The following is a 17,063-nucleotide window of genomic DNA, read 5'->3' on the forward strand; positions in this document are numbered from 1 at the left end:
CTTTCTTCCACATCCCTTCAGCCGTACCTCGCCCCTCTCCATCCATAGCAAGGCAAACTGTGCACTGCTCTCTAGTGGTTGGATTTAAAAGGTCTTTCCGAAATGAAACCTTTTTGCCGTGCAGCATCTGAATGCAGAAAATAGAGACACAGTGTAACACTGTGAGGGCAGCATCATAAAAACAAATAAAAACTCATTGGAGTCTGCAGCAGATTTCTCTGGCATCCCTAGTAGCGGCAACCTGAGGGATGAAAGGGAAAATTTGACTCTGCCTGGTGGGATCTACTTTGGTGGACTAATACCAAAAGCTCTTGAGCCAGTCAGAAAATAACCTTCTCCTTTGATTGTGGCCCTTTATCCTAAGAGTTGTCCCCTGGGAGTCCCTGACGTAAAAACATTGACAATTCAGATCAAATTGGAGAACTGGCAATGTGGGGGGAAGAAGCTGTTCCAGAAGGTACCCGTAGAAGATTATGGAAGGTAGACACAGCCACTGAGGTCACTACATCCGTCTGCCATACTTATGTGCCAATCTGTCTTTCATTCTCTTTTCCCATGTGTTCAGTTTTCTGCTCTCTCGTAGGTCCAGAAGCCCCAAGAATAAAAGGAAAGAAAAAAACAAAGACAGAAAAAGGTGAGGTTCTAACCACCTGTTGGGAGACCGGCTTATGGGCCACGCACACAGAACAGTAGTTTAACCAGGGTGGGGTTATAAGGACACAAAATGAGCATAGATAGTAATGTGATATCTTGATGGCAATTAAAGTGGTATTTAATTGCCATCAAGAAGATGGTCAAGAACGCATAGAGGACAACCCAAAATCAAAGTCAAGTAAAAGTCCAGAGGTCAGTAGCATGGAGGTTCAAACACACGGCAAGATCAGGGAGAAACCAAGAGACTGGAGCTGAAATTCAGAAATATTTCCTGCAGCTTTCAAGTTTACGTGAAAGGTAATATAGCTAGAGCTTCTACAGCCCCACCCAGTGCTCAGCTGCATCCAGGTAGAGCAGTGGAGGCCGGTGGCTCCGAATTGGGTGTGGCGATGAATCCATGCTGGGTTTCAGTCAGAAGCAGCTAGGTCCCCAAATAAACTATCCAAGGTGCTGAATCGTAGAATCATAGAATAGCAGAGTTGGAAGGGACCCACAAGGCCATCGAGTCCAACCCCCTGCTATCTATTTGGAGGATAGGGTTCAGCAATTTTGATAGCTCTTTTAGAGTCCTGGCTGGTTTGGAGTGAAACCCAGCTTGGATTTACAATAATTGGAACCACCGGTCTCCACTGCATTAGAGGCTTCTCAGATGTCTTCCTCATAAGGAGGGCCCAACTCCTGAGTAGTCCTCTTCAGGAAGGAAGCACTCCTCCACCTGGCCACCATCAGTATTGTGGATTTTAAGGCGACAGCATTCCCGGAGGCTAGCATCTCTGCCTCAGAAGCTGAGCTCTCTGTCTCTTGAGGAGGCAGATACAAAGGCATCATTCCTGGGGGTCCTGGATCATCTTGGCTAGTGCCCGGGTCTCCTGAGGGGTCAACTGGCTCTGAAAAGGCTGACTTCTATTCTGAAGATGACTCCAGTAGTGGCATGACCCCCTAAGACCATGACAGTGAATTGGTGCCTTGATTCAATCATTCAGAAGACTCATTTAAAACACACACACACACGGACACATAAACACGGCTTTAATGTAAGTACTTATAAAGGAAGTGGTGAGTTCTTTTGTAGAAGAAGCACTCCTTCCCAATGCGTGTGAAAGAAAGGGGAATGTCTCATCAGAGAAGAAGGATGTAGTGAATTCCATAGTTTAATTGTTTTTTAATACATCCAAACAATACAACAATACAATATAAAACAATACTATATAATACACAATAATATAAAGTAAACAATTTGATAAACATATGTTCTAACTTAATTCTCTTCACATAATCATTATTAACATAAGTGTGCTCCCTCCAACCACAGGATCTTATTCATATTTCCAAAATCTCATTACTTCTTCTGGGGGTGTTTTCCTTCTCCCCTTTAATAATACAAATTCTAAAAACTGTTTCCATATTCCTTCAAAGTCATTTGTTTTTATCATTCCTCTTCTAACTTTTATATTACATGTTAGTTTATCATTAATAGCAATATCCCATATTTCTTTATACCAGTCTTCTATATGATAATCCCCTTGAACCTTCCAGTTCCTAGATATCATTAATCGTGCTGCTGTTAACAAATTCGTTATCAATTCTTTTGTCTCTTGATTACAATTCAATTCTCCATATACTGATAACAATGCCACTATAGGTGTCTCTTCAATCTCCATTCCTCAAATTTCTTTTATCTCTTTAAACGACATTTTCCATAATTTTTGTACAAATTCGCATTCCCACCACATATTGAAGAAGTACTTCCTGTTATGGGTCCTGAACCTCAGCTTCATGGCCATGCTGAGAGTTGTAGAACTTTTTCTCAATCTAAGCATTAATGATTACCCCCTTAATGATTAACTTAAGTCCCATTGGTTTCAGTAAGTCTACTCTAAGCATGGCTAAGTCTGGATGCGGCCCCTTGCCTTTATTTATTTATAATATTTTAAACAAGACTCAGCACCTCTTTAGATTCTTCCTGATCCAGGTGGTTTCTCCTCTTCCTCCTTTGTGTTGGATTTCTGGTTGGTGATCAGGATCATGGCAGGAGCCGGGCAATTTTATTCATTTTTATTTTATTAAAAACATTTATATCCCATCCTTCCAGTGCGAAAGTGCTATATGACGGGTGGCTTCTGAGCTTTAAAAATGATAATTATGGATGAATAAACCTGGGGAAACTGCCAGCTGAGGAGAGCCTGAGTCTCAACCATTAAAACAAAGCCATTAAACACCCCCCCAAAAAACCCACCATGACCTGCCCATGTACAGCAAAAGCCAAACAGAATCAAACCATCTGCAGCAACTGGCAAAGAGGATAGGGCTACAACCAACGGGTGGAAATTGCAAGGATACAGATTTCGGCTAAACATTAGGAGACATTTCTGAACAGTGAGGGCTGCTCAGCAGTAGAGCAGTCAGCCTCAGGAGGTGGTGGGTTCTCCATCACTGGAGGCAGAGAGAGAGAGAGAAAGGGGTGGCAGAGAGGGAGAGGGAGAGAAAGGGGGTGGCAGGGAGAGAGAGAGAAAAAAAGGGGGTGGGAGAGAGAGAGAGAGAGAGAAAAGGGATGGCAGAGAAAGAAAGGGGTGGTAGAGAGAGAGAAAAGGGGTGGCAGAGAGAAAGAGAGAGAAAGAGAGAGAGAGAGAGAGAGAGAGAGAGAGAGAGAGAGAAAAGGGATGGCAGAGAAAGAAAGGGGTGGTAGAGAGAGAGAAAAGGGATGGCAGAGAGAGAAAGGGGTGGGAGAGAGAGAGAAAAGGGGTGGCAGAGAGAAAGAGAGAGAAAGAGAGAGAAAGAGAGAGAGAGAGAGAGATTCAGAGAGAGCGCATGGGGTTGGACCAGATGATCTCTGAGATCCCTTCTAACTCTATGATTCTGTGAAAAATAGGGAGGTGCTGTAGAGGTCCTCATAGGGTGCAGCTACTGAGAAAGCCCGTCCCTCCCATGCCAGGCCGCCTGGGTGCCTTTTTGGGGTCCCCTGCCTCACGCTCCTGCTTCTCCCCATCCTCTTCCAGGTCCCACAGTGAGTCGTCCACCCGGCGATCCCACAGACACAGCAGCTGCAGTTCCCGGAGTGCCTCCCTCTCCTCGGGTTACAGCGACGGCAAATCGACAAGCAGGTAGGCCTGTGGTTGTGCCTGCTCTGCCCCCTGTAGGCACAGCTGAGGGGTGCAGGAGAGGGCACCGCTAAACGGAGCAGGCTCTTCGAAAGGGCCGCTTCTGAAAACTCCCAGCTTGGCCTCAGCACCTCTCCAGGCACCCAAATGCCTCCGCTGGATCTGAACTGGGATGTAGTCAAAGTTGGGTCAACATGTGGATGTTCCTGAGCTCGGGTGGGCAGCGTCTGCTCTTAAAAGTACTCTGCTCATGGGCAGAGACCACACATGAGCCAGACAGCACAGCCCCCCTGTGGGTTTTACCGGACTGGAGAGGGAACTAGCAATGTCCGAGAAATATTTTTTGGGGTGGAATTCCACGAGTTCTTTGCAGACTCAGCTCCCTGGACTTCGGGCCAGTTCATGATTTTCCGGGTATTCTGCGCTTCTGTGGATGGGGGAGGCAGGTTCTGCAATTTGCGTGATTTTTTTTAGCAATTTGCACAAATTACAGATGCCCACCAGTTACAGCTGAATTTGCACAAATGCAGACAAATTTGTGCAAATTTGTACAAATTGCACAATTTGTGCAATCCCCCTCCACACTCTCCCAAATGTGCAAAACACTTCCCAGAATTAGGGGAACAGCCCACAATTCAGGTTGCAGACGCAAAGGGAGTTTTACACATGCCAAAAAAAGACTGGATCCCCCAGCGACGGAGATTCCTAGGTGGAGCCTGGTAAATGTTGAGGCAGAGTACAGTGCAGCCTTCCTGAACCTGATGATCTCCAGATGTGTTTGACTACAACACCCATCATCCCTAGCCATGCTGGCTGATGATGAGGGATGTTGTAGATCAACATATCTGTAGTGATATGTGTACAAGGAAAACTCAGACTCGTAGACATTCTCCAAAGTCCTTGAAGCAAGTTCTGCCCCATCTGAGTGTCAGTTCGTGAGCTTTGGGGTGTTTCCCCCCCCCTTTTTGGCATGGAAATTCGTGTGAATTCCTCTAAATATACACATCAATTGTGCACAGCTTTGAAAGGTACGTCTTCTTACGCCATTGATTAAAGCTCACATCGCAAGCTTAGAAAGGCACGGATTTCAGCCACGGGTTGCTTTCGAGTCTGTGTTTGCTCCATGAGGTGCAAACCGGGTAAACTGAGATCTAAAACAAGCTGAAACAAATGTCTCGTACAGCCCTACACATCTGGAGAGGCTCCGGGTTCAAGGAAGGCCCAGCTTCCATAAATGTTTGGCTTGGCCAACAGCCTCTGGTCCCCGAAACCCCATGGACCTGTGGAGACAGACGGCTTCCAACCATTCCTCTGCCTTCTCTTTTCCCTCCAGACTGAGTCCCAAGTACCGTGAGGATGGTCAGAAGGCCGCTAGCCCCCGATCCAGCCAGAGCCCGTCTTCCTCGGGTACCGGCCACAGCCGATTGGCCACGCCACACCAGAACGGGCACAAAGGCGGTGCCCAGAATGGCCGCCATAGCCATGGTGCCCTTTCGGAGAAAAAGCAGGAGGTATGGAGGCTTCTGTTTCTTACCACGGTTTGCTCCTCTCCCATTCCTCCTTCCGCGGAAGAACTCGCCCCGCCCTCGAACCCTTGCCCTGTTTTAAGACCCTTGGCTCAAGGTAGGATGGATGACGTGGGGTTCTGTTTCTTCACAATGAGATCTTCCCTCCGTCCCTCTGTATCTCAGCCCAGCAGGGTACATCTACAGAGCTCCGCTTAATGGGGCAGCACACCAAGGGGTCAATTTAGAGTCGGGGGGTGCATCGAGGTCCGACCACATCCTCCACTGTACCTAAAGACAACAGTCTAGTTTACAGGCCAGATTGCAAGACGAGTGACCCAAAGCTCTAAAACGGATCCTTTATCTGCGGTCCACAACTAATTTTCCTGAAAAGCCATGGGAAAGTGTGTTTCCCCCGCCCAAAATGCCAATTCCCTCCCCAATCACTTTTTTTCGTTCCTGTTTTTTGGGGGGTGCTTTTTTGGTTATCAAATGGAGACCCAGAGAGGAGGCTGATAGTACCCATAGGAGCCATAGAGCCCTCAAAGGGCTCCACCTGTCCAGCCCTACTTTACTATAAAGATTAAGAAACAGAAATGTGGGGTCACGGAGAAAGTTCACGGCAGGAAACAAATGATCCGTATACTTGACCTTCTTTCCCCTAAGATTTCAAAGGGACATGGTGGAACGGCCTGCAACTCCCATCACCCTGAGCCAGGGGATGATGGGCGTTGCAGTCCAAGGACCAGTCTGGCGAAGGCTTTGGTGGCGTATTCATAGCGTTGTGTCTTACCTCGGTGTAGACGTGTCCTGGCCCCCAACAGTTGTCAGTGCACTTCCAAACCAAACGACTGAACGAATAAACCACAAAGATGCCAGCATAATTCTTTTCCTCCTAGTCCCAGTTTTTACTCTGTGAAGGAGATTAGGTCAAGGGACAGTTGTCCAGTGAGTTTATTTATTCATTATTTATTATTTACATGTCTCCTTTTTTTGGTACAAAGCCACCAAGGTGATGAGTAACCATTTAAAACAATAAAACCTTCACTCCATAAAAAGAACATTCAGGAGACAGTCCAGTGGGAGGCAGGTGGCTCCCATTCTGGTGGGACTGTGAATCCATTCTGGGTTTCAATCAGAACTTGCCAGAACTCTAAAGCTGCTACTCAGGATGCGGGACCTATTTCAGCACCCTGGACAGCTTCCCAGCCTGCCTCCACCAGCGGCGGAATCCTTGCCTCTAAATCAGCATCCTTCTGTCACTCCCGATGCTGAGATACCACTAACTTCAGTGTCCTCAGAGAAGCCGCACTCAGAACGGGGCATCACGCAGAGGCGTAGGAGATTGGTTCATTCCTGGGAGCTGGAGGCAACTTCCTCTTATGCTAGACTTCTCCGACATGGGACCCTCCAGATATTTTGGACTGCAACGCCCATCAAACATGAGCCAGCATAGGCAGTAGTCAGGGACGATGGGAGTTGTGGTCCAACAACATTTCGAAGGTGGCAGATTTAGCAAAGCTGAGTTATCCATTCTTAAAAGTCAGTCTGACAGCAGGCTTCAGGGCTTTGGGAAAGACTGAAAACCAAATTTATCTATTTATTTACTTATTTATTTTATTATTGCATGTATCTCCTGCCTTTCTTCCTCCAAGGAACCCAAGGCAGTGTACATAATCCTCCTCCTCTCCATGTTATCCTCACAACAACAACCCTGTAAGGTGGGTTGGGCTGAGTGTCTGTGACTGGACCAAAGTCACCCAGTGGGTTTCCATGGCCGAGTGGGGACTAGAACCTGGATCTCCCGGCTCCCAGTCCGACACTCTAGGCGCTACACCTTTCATGCTCCCGACGCCAAAAAAGACATCCTTCTCCTTCCCCGCGTCCCATGCCAAGACCATACCTTAAAAAGTAAACACACATTTATTCCTTTAGTGAATGACTGTGGCCAGTGCTCTTCTGCGAGGCCTTTTTTATTTTTATTTTTAATTCCGATCTGTGTTTTTCTTTAGCCTCCTGTTCGAAATGTGGTAATATAAACTTTCCATTTATTGCTCTGCAAAAGCAAAGAAATGAGGTATTGGGCCAGGCAGGAAGCCAAATGTCACTTTGGGATCCCTGTGTTTCTTTCTAATTTCTTCCCTTTTGTAATATACAGAAATGCAAACTATATCTTTCTCTCTCTTTTTTCCCCTCCTTTTCCTTCCGTTGTCATCATGTGAATGTAGAATATATTATTTCTTCCTCTTGTGCGTGTGTGCGTGCGTGTTAATGTGGAACCCTCCTGGCCAATTAGGAAACAGACAGACATCTTTCTTTAATTCTTTACAACTGTCAAACTTCATTGTCTGTTTCGATTTCAGATTTAAAAGGGAAGACAACTGTACAGTATTTAAAAAGTTAAAAAAGAAAAGAAAGATGATTTAAGAAGTTCTTAACATTAACAGTGTGTATAGCTCCGTTTTCGAACACTCGTGGTTCTTTTGAAGAAGGAGGTGGGGTTGTAGTGACTAAATCAATATCTAAAACAAATTTGATAGATTGCCGTGCAAGGAAATCATAAAATCATCAGGAATGGTAAGATCATTTTTAGTTGCCATCAGCACTAGCAGCTTAAGATCTCCTGATTATAGCCATCGAGGCTAGCAACCTAAGATATCCTAATTATATCCTTTAGGACTATATAAGAACATAAGGACATAAAAAGTGCCCTGCTGGATCAGACCAAAGGTCCATCTGGTCCCGCACTCTGTTCGCACAGTGGCCAACCAGCCTTCGGCCAGGGATGAACAAGCAGGACATGGTGCAACAGCACCCTCCCACCCATGTTCCCCAGCAACTGGTGCACACAGGCTTATTGCCTCGAATACTGGAGATAGCACACAACCATCAGGGCTAGTAGCCATGGATAGCCTTCGCCTCCATGAATGTATCCAACCCCCTTTTAAAGCCATCCAGTTTGGTGACCATCACTACATCTTGTGGTAGTGAGTTCCATAATTTAACTATGCACTATACCTAAGATCTCCCAAGTATAGCCAACAGGGCTTGTAACCTAATTATAGCCATTAGCACTAGCCACCTAAGATCTCCCAATTATACCCACCGTGACTTAAGCCTAAGATCTCCATATTATTTGCCTGTTTTGGAGCTGAAGTGAAAAAGAGTGCTTTAGACTTGCCAATGGACCGTCCACCATTTTAGACTAGGAGGATTTACATTTATATACCACCCCACAGCCAAAGCTCTCTGGGTGGTTCACAAAAGTTTAAACAGTGAACATTAAAAAGTATACAAAATTTTAAAAACCACCAGAAACATAAAAACAACATTATCCATGTAAAAACAAACAGTTCTGGGGTCCGTTAGAAACAAACTTAGCGTTGTTAAATGCTGTTAAATGCCTGGGAGAAGAGAAAAGTCTTGACCTGGCGCCTGAAAGATAACAGTGTTGGTGCCAGGCAAGCCTCTTCAGGGAGATCATTCCACAGTCGAGGGGCCACCACCGAAAAGGCCCTCTCCCTTGTTGCCATCCTCCGAGCTTCCCTCGGAGTAGGCACTCAGAGGCGCATGTTGGGAGAAGCGTTCCATCAGGTATTGCGGTTCCAAGCCATATTCTCTCTATCTTCGTAGAATCATAGAATAGTAGAGTCAGAAGGGACCTATAAGGCCATCGAGTCCAACCCCCTGTTCAATGCAGGAATCCACACTACAGCATCCCTGACAGATGGCTGTCCAGCTGCCTCTAGTGTGGGACAGCCCACCACCTCCCTAGGTCATTGGTTCCATTGTCGTACTGCTCTAACAGTCAGGAAGTTTTTCCTGAAGTCCAGACGGAATCTGGCTTTCTGTCACTTGAGCCTGTTATTCCGTGTCCTGCACTCTGGGAGGATCGAGAAGAGATCCTTCTCAATATAACCAGATTGAGACACCTGGGATAGTGAAGTGATGTTTAACTCAAATAAACTTGAGAGAAGTTGACTTCCCTTTTAAATGGACTGTTTCAACTTACACGCCATCTTTCCATGCCGGTTGGCTTCCTCTCTCTCTCTCTCTCTCTCACACACACACACACACACACACACACACACACACACACACACTTCTCTCTCTCTCTCTCTCTCTCTCTCTCTCTCTCTCTCTCTCTCTCTCTCTCTCTCTCTCTCTCTCATATGCACACTTTACAATTCCTCCCTCTTCTGATGGGGCTTCTTCTGACCTAACCTAATTGAAACAAATCCCCAAATCTTGACATTTTTCTGCCTTCATCCACTGCTTTCCTTGCATGCTGTTTTGGGACTCCCCCACCCCCCACACACACCACCTTTAAAAAAATTAAATGTGACATAGAAACCTCTTTTTAATTTCGTTTTGTTTTCCAATGGCTGCTGCTATTTAGATAACTGGTAAACATAAATATATAGAGATGATGAAAATGAACAGCAAGGCTAAATATGTCTGCCTCAATTGACGGAGGCAAAACCCCCAAACCCCTGAAAAGAACGCTCAAAGCCAAGCAAAGTTTATTAGCAAAAGGGTTCTGAAGCACATGACTAAAGAGTTATTGTTTTTTTTTTTCCTATTCTGCCCTCCAAATGTGGAGATTATTGTTTCTTTTTTTTTCTAATTGCATTCCTGACCAAACAGAAGGTAGGTATTTCTCTCCCAACGCACGTTCACTTCTACAGATCAACCTGTTGAAAAAGCACCGTAGTTTGATTAAATGTTATTTTTCTCTCTCTTTCTCTCTCTCTCAAGTTCTCTCTCTCTCTCTCTCTTTTTCTCCTCCTTTCTCTCTCTCTCTCTCTTTCTCTCTCTCTTCTTACACTTTTTTTGGTGGCTCTGTACAATTTTTATTGTATTTTTTTTTTTTACAATTAGCTACAAAGTCATGCTTTTCTTCTTTATTTTTTCTCCCGCCCCCATGTAAATTTATTATTATTTTTCGTTTAAAACACAAAAAACAAAACCTCATTCTGTTGTTAGAATGCATTTCTGTGTGTCTTCCAGCTCTTTGATCTTGTGTTTGTTTTCATAAATGGTATAATTATGTCCAAGTGATTTGATTTCCTCTGTGTGGTTTTAGTATTTATTATCATTATTATTTTCAATATAGCTGACTAACAAAACAAGTCACCACTGAAGAATCACGAAATGAAAGGGGTGATGTTGCAACCCCTTTTCTGTTTATCACAGCCTCCCTGCAACCTGGGGCCCTGCAGATGTGTTGACTACAACTCCCATCACCCACATTCATGTGGGTGATGGGAGCTGTGGTCCCACACATCTGGAGGAGAAGACTGCTATATGGTTTTGGGAGTTACTGGATTTGCAGAAGGTGCAAAAAGGATACATCCAGTTACTATGTTTAACCTGCAAAATTAAAATAAAATAAGATAAAAAAAAGACGAGGTTCAGTTTTGGTCAAAACATCCAAGGGAATTTCAGGGCAAGCAAAAAAGGGGGAAAAAAAGGAGGGCTGTAATCAACATTAAAAAGGTTACTCACCCTGACATTTGTGGCTAGGGTGTCCTAAGTGAGCAAAACATCCAAGAAAATGTTGATTAGAGGTTAAAAGAGGACCCCCCACGGGCAAGGGCAGGCCTTTCCAATCCCACCTGGGCGAAACGAGAGAATGACTAGTGTGATTTCAGATCCTTGGCACGTTAGATCATGTGGGAATAGGTTTGGAAGAGGCTGTTCTGTTTTGACACCTTCCTCTGCCAGGCTCCCTTCTTCCCGTTTCTTTCGGGCCCACCTCACAGACCTCACTGGTGGATCGGGCCTCACGGTAACAAATGGGGACCCTCAGCTCTGACACTTCCACATGGGGTCCTTGGAAGCAGATGGAGACGTAGGCCAAATCCTAAAGCCCTCGAACCAAATCAGTTGCTCCGTGCGATTTGACGATTTGGGTTCTTGGCAGTCCCATCCAGCACTGTGACACAAACGACTCTTAGCGCCAATCTTAGAAGCCATTCGGCCTTCGGTCAAGGGGCAACAGCTTTCTGTACGGGGCCACCATTGCTTGCATGCCATTGCCCACTCCGCATCCATCCAAGAGCCACAAAGGGTGCGCCTCCATTTTCCTCTGTTCTCCTCCCAGGGAGTCCACTTGATAAACCCGATTAACCGGCCCAGTTGAGGAATCCCTGACAACAAGATGTTCCACTCAACACCCCCAATTCACCGTTGGGCTTCAGGTGTCACCTGTGGGGTTTGCTAGGGAAAGGAAAGGAACTGGTGGAGCAGGGAAGACCCTCCTCTTCATTGTGCCCCTCGGCCATTTTGAAAAGGTACCCAACCAATGGTATGGCCCATAATGGTAGTTTGGGCAGAAGTCTTTCCCTATGGTGGTTGGCATTTGGGCATTGGAAGACGACACTCAAGCTGATAAGCCAGCCAGACATTTCCGGTTAAGGCAAAAATTCCATCCAGGGTAGCTAGCCAATACAACCTGCCCATCCTAAAGCCCAAATAAATTCGCCTTCTTGATCCCAGAGAATGCGGAGTTCTAGAAATTCTGGGTTTGTCCTTTTCACCATGGATTTCCGGCAATGAAACGAGACCCAACAAGTCTCACAGGACTTGGGTTTGCATAAGATCTCTAAGGTCCACCATGCTTCTGATTATTTTACCAGACATTGGGTTTCCTGTGCCCTTCATTGCACATACCACGTGCACAGTGTGTGTGGGGGACCCTGGAGGCTCCTACACGTGGGCGATGTGTCTGAGGCAGGTGGTCCTCGTGAGAGCTACAACTCCCCTGACGCTCTTCTACCCTAGAAGCACTTCCTTTTATTCTCAACATGGACCGAGACCTCTCTGCTAGCGTCCCCTGTCACAGTACTGGATAGTCACGTGCAGGCACATACACCTCTGCCATAAGCAAATATTAACACCAAAGTACCAAACAATTTTCAGCCTTTCAAAATGGTAAAAAAAAAATAATTTAAAAAAGCCCCAGAGTGATTGAAATTGCTTGTTTACAATCGTCAACTCTGTGTACCAGTGGGTCACCGTCCATGTCAGAAAGCGTAAAGATGGGGGCGTGAAAGGGCTTTGAGGTCAACCCCACTTGTAATGAAATTGGTTGTGGAGGGGGAGGAAGGACAGAACAGATGTCCAGGTAATGAATCCATAATTCAGGTTAGAGATGGGACAGAGAGGAGGATCTGGCCACCACAGTTTGATCAGTTTGACTATCACTGTTCACAAAGATAGACCAGTAGGGACAGGAGAACGCACCCAAATCATCAGTCAATCTCCCTGAGCATACACAATATTGGGGGTGAACGGCAATGTTAGGGAAGAATACAGTGCATGTATTGTATGTGGAAAACCCTGGGTCAAATCTTCCTTGCACCCCACGCCCTTCCTGGCCTGAATCAGACCCTTTTCATCATCACCACCCCACCTCCAATAAGTACCTCCAGTTCAAGGGTCGATAGGTACGGCTGCTGCCTGAAAGACCACAGTGATAACGGTGCTAGTTAGTCTGGTGGTGGTGGAAATGTTGATTTTTTTTCAACCGAAGTATACTGATTTCCTTTTGTTTTCTTATTCATGCTGAAGCCTCCGTAGGGTGTCTCGCTGGTAGGTATATGTATGTCTAGAAGGATTGCTAACTCTCTTCGGATTTAGTTGGGCATGCTGGGAATGGGCAAATGGGCCACCGAATGAGCCCCATGGGCTAACAGGGCTGATGTTGACCAGCCACTTGATGCTGCCATGGGCCAGCATCAGTCTTAGGATTGAATGAACTGCGGCTCATGGCCAATCAGAAAGGAAAACAAAATCTTAACTGTATTCCTTGACGTTGCGGGCTGCTAGACGGCCATCTCGAGTTTTCAACATCCTTCCACTTTCCTCAACTGGGTGCTTTCCAGATGTGTAGGACTGCAAATTACAGCCCAGCACATCTGGAAGGCATTTGATTGGGAAAGCATATAGAATTTGCAGGATACAAAATTCACCAAGCTGCTTAAAGGCATTCAAATCCATCCCTAATCCTCCAGTTCCATATATCCCACCTATCGCTGTTTGTCAGAGACATGCCTGGTTCCCCGGCAAGGAAATCACTCTTCCGCTTTGTCTTTTGAGCAACGGGTGGGTGGGATGTTATTCTTTTGCGCACACATGAAAAGAAATACTGTGTACATGCCTGCAGCAGAGCTGTTCTTCCCCAGGCCGTTATTGTGGGGGGCAGGGGAGACATCTTAATTTCTAGCGCGCATGCGTAGCAGTGCAAACGTATGACCACGGAGGCACCGCTTTGAGGTACCCTGCTGTTGCGCCTCCATTTTGAACCTCCAGCTCACCGCCCTGGCTGACTCAGAGGAGGGCCAGAAAAACCAATCGTAGGAGGAAAAGTGGAAGGAAAGGACTTGGTATATTGATAGCATCCTTTAAACCCCGAAGGGCAGTTGCATAGAAGAGAACAAGGACTTGCTCTCTGCTGCTCTGGAGCAATCTAATGTTACAGGAGGGCAGGTTTCGGTTGACCATTAGGAGAAACCTTCATGGTACAAGCCATGGGACTCCAGACTTCGAGGGTTGGTGAGGCCTCCTTCACTGGAGGTCTTCAAGCAGAGAGTGAACAGCTGTCTCCTAAGATGCTCTTGTTTGGGGTGTCCTGAATCGGGGAGGGGGTACCCAAACTGGCAGGCTCACAACTCCCCCACCTCCCAAGGCTAGGAATCGATGACTCATTTGTAGCTGTTCAGGATGTAGAAGCAGTGTGGGAGTTTCCGTTCCTTTTCCAAAAATGAAAAGGAGGCCGAGAGACAGAGAAGAGAGAAGCAGAGAGGAGCAATATAGCAGGCAAAGGAGCAGTGTTCTGGCAGCGGAAAAGATCTCAGGCTGTTGGAGGGGTGTCTCATAGTTTAGGCCAGGGACAGGAAACAGATCTGCCTTGCAGAACTTCCAAATCTAGTGTGTGAAGGCTTGGACTCCCTCCATGGACTCCCCCAAATCCCACGTGCAGTGAAGCCGGGTCGTGCCCAACGTGCTGGGTGGATCATCCACCCAATCCATCAGCCAGGGACCAAATTTTTTTTATTTATTTATTTATTTATTTATTTATTTATTTTCTTACATTTATATACCGCCCCACAGCCAAAGCTCAGGGGGGTGCGGCAGGCCCACACTCTGGCACGCTGGACTTCCCAGCCACGAGGGCTAGAAACTTGACGGGTTTCTTCTTCTTTTCGATGAAAGCTGACATTTTCAGGGTGCTGCCAAAGCCGTCGCTTTCTGAAGCCTTGAAAACCCATCCTGCCATCTGTTGGACTGGGAGGTGTGGGCAGCCTTCTCAGAGATGGGAATGGTGGTTTCAGGCACGGATCTGTAACATATCAAAGGGGAGAAGCCAACTGGATTAGCTGTTGAATGCTGGCTGTGAGTTGCCATCTTCCACTACCCCCGTAGGCTTAGGGGACAGCTTAGAGGGTACATGGAACTCAGCACTCTCCTCCAACACCTTCTGCCACCTCCCAGAATCTGCTGCTTGAGGCAATTGCCTCACCCTGCCTTCTGGCAGAGCCGGGCCAGCTTGGAGTAGAATCTTTGAACGCCCTTTTCTGCACAGTCCTTTTAAACCCTTTTCCTGCATCCAGAAAAAATAGAACGAACGATGTAGTCAGAGTCCTCAACTCCTGCCGCAAGGGATACTTGATGGGCAACATGGAAGGGTAAATCAATTTCTCACTGCTTTCCTTTCACTGGCTGGCAGAGGGAACTTGAAACCCTGGGGGATCCATCTTTTCCCCTTCTTTTTCATGGGAACAAGCACTGGTTCCTGGTCAGACCAAAGGTTTGCTTGTCGGCCCACTCACCTACAACCAAGACACGTTTTTCTACAAGCTGTCCAGAGCTCAGCTGTAACGCCGCCGTCCCGTAACAGAAGTGAAGCAGGACAAAAAAGTAAGAAATACAGCCTAATTAGGATCTAGCGAAGGACCGCTGGAGTCCAGAACGTTGGAGAAATTCTCACCTGGGGCTGTTCAGCCGCTCTGACTTGTGAAGAGATCAGGGGGTTAACTATCTTTCACCCCCTCTGATCCACTTACTCTAGGCAGCTGGGTCCATGTAACTGACAGGGCTCAGTACAGCGGCTGGTGGCGAGGGTGTCTTGTGAGCTGTGGTGTCGTGGCCGTAGGGCTCACAGCGATACTGTGCCCCGACATTTTTTTATTAGCCGGGAGGCTGACGCCATCAACCGCTCTGCTTAGACCTCTCTGTTCCCTCTGAGCTTAGCTGCACTCCTCCTAGTAGCTGGGGAGAAATGAATCTTTCCAGAAGCAATATAATCTGGGATGGCCTGGTCTTGAATAGACAATTAAGACTCATCGGCTTGACGAAAGCCCTGATCCTGGTGGAGATGGAACCAGTTAGCATATGGATCCACGCAGCTGCCTGGACTTTTGGGCTGTCCTTGGAGGCGTGGCTAGGGGTACCGTCACGATGCACTCCTCTGCTTCAAAAGTTACGACTGCACCACAGCGTCTGCCTTTTATTTGGGACCGGGCAGTGGAGGCTGGTGGCTCCTATGTCAGTGGGGCGGTGAATGCACTCAGAGTTTCCGTCCGAATCAGCCATAATTCTAAGGAGCTATCCAAAGTGCTGAACCTATTTTGAAGATAGGGTTCAGCATTTTGGATAATGTCTTTCGAGTTCTGGCTGGTACTGGCTGAAACCCAGGGTGGATTCTCCCCCCCCCCACTGACATTTGAGCCACCAGACTCCGCTGTCTGCCACACTATGGTACCCAAACCTTAGTGATGCTGAAGGAATCCATCCAGGCAGTGGGGCTCACTGAGCCTTCATTAGCTCAGCCCCAAGATTTAGGATCATTTCTTCATGAGCTAACCCAATTCAATCTGCTTTGGGTCAAGGCAGCTCATGGATTTTTCAGGCTTTGTTTTTTTAATTAAATTTTAAAATTGCACAATTTGCTATGATTTGCACAATTTGCTATGATTTGTGCAATCTGCAGGATTTTTGGGGGGGGGAATTTGCACCAATTTCACCTGTGACTTGCACCAATTTTGGCTGTGATTTGCACAGATCTCGGCTGTAATTTGGGCAAATTTCAGCTGCACTTTGCACAAATTACAGCCTTTATTTGAGTGACTTAAGCAAACTATGCCCCCAAAATTATGCAAATTGCCACCACAATTTTTGCAAATCTATATTTACAAAAACAAATCTACGAAGCGAAAAAGTTCCTGGATTTCGGGGTGTGTGGGGTGGGGGGAAACAGCAGTTTGGCTGGCAAATCAAGCCTAGCTGGCAATGCTGCAGAAATCCAGTAAGCCCAGCAATCACTACACTCCGGCTGTTGGTTCAAGGAGGGCTTTCAACCGGCACAGTCAATTTCCCTTCCTAAGAGATCCTGGGAGTTACATTTCTGGGAGGGGAGAGCTAGAAGGTTCTCAGGAACTTGTAAACTACTATTCCTATGATTCCTTTGGGAAGCCATGTTGGTGACCCTGGTATCAAACTGATATATGCTGGTAATATAGACAGCCTGGAGGTCCCCCTGTGAGCCCTATAACATCTACTGATACTCCATGCTTTTTCTCTGGTGACGGAATTGACTCCTGGGCCGGCACGGGATTCGTATTAAGCTCCTTCTGTATCATAACAACTGTTTGAATAAGTGAACCTCCTATAGGTCTCCTCTGCAGCTTTTCCTGGGGTGGGGGGAGGACCGGACCAGAGCTTAGTGGTAGGGCGCATCCCTTATAACCCCAAGATTTAGTCCCAGACATCTTCTCTTAAGTCCTTTCTCTGAGAACCTGGA

At 46.6% G+C, this 17,063-nt stretch overlaps 1 protein-coding gene across 1 annotated transcript in view; it reads left to right on the forward strand.

Moving 5' to 3' along the window:
- Positions 1 to 17,063, forward strand: part of SRRM3 (serine/arginine repetitive matrix 3) — a 54,912-nt gene that overhangs the window by 27,282 nt on the left and 10,567 nt on the right. The window contains exons 8-10 of the mRNA XM_063146526.1: positions 584 to 634; positions 3,651 to 3,755; positions 5,086 to 5,263. Coding sequence (XP_063002596.1) covers positions 584 to 634; positions 3,651 to 3,755; positions 5,086 to 5,263 — 334 coding nt within the window. The remainder of the gene's footprint in view (positions 1 to 583; positions 635 to 3,650; positions 3,756 to 5,085; positions 5,264 to 17,063) is intronic.

The sequence above is a fragment of the Elgaria multicarinata genome, chromosome 22 (genome assembly GCF_023053635.1).
Source record: "Elgaria multicarinata webbii isolate HBS135686 ecotype San Diego chromosome 22, rElgMul1.1.pri, whole genome shotgun sequence".
Classification (NCBI taxonomy): Eukaryota; Metazoa; Chordata; class Lepidosauria; order Squamata; family Anguidae; genus Elgaria; species Elgaria multicarinata.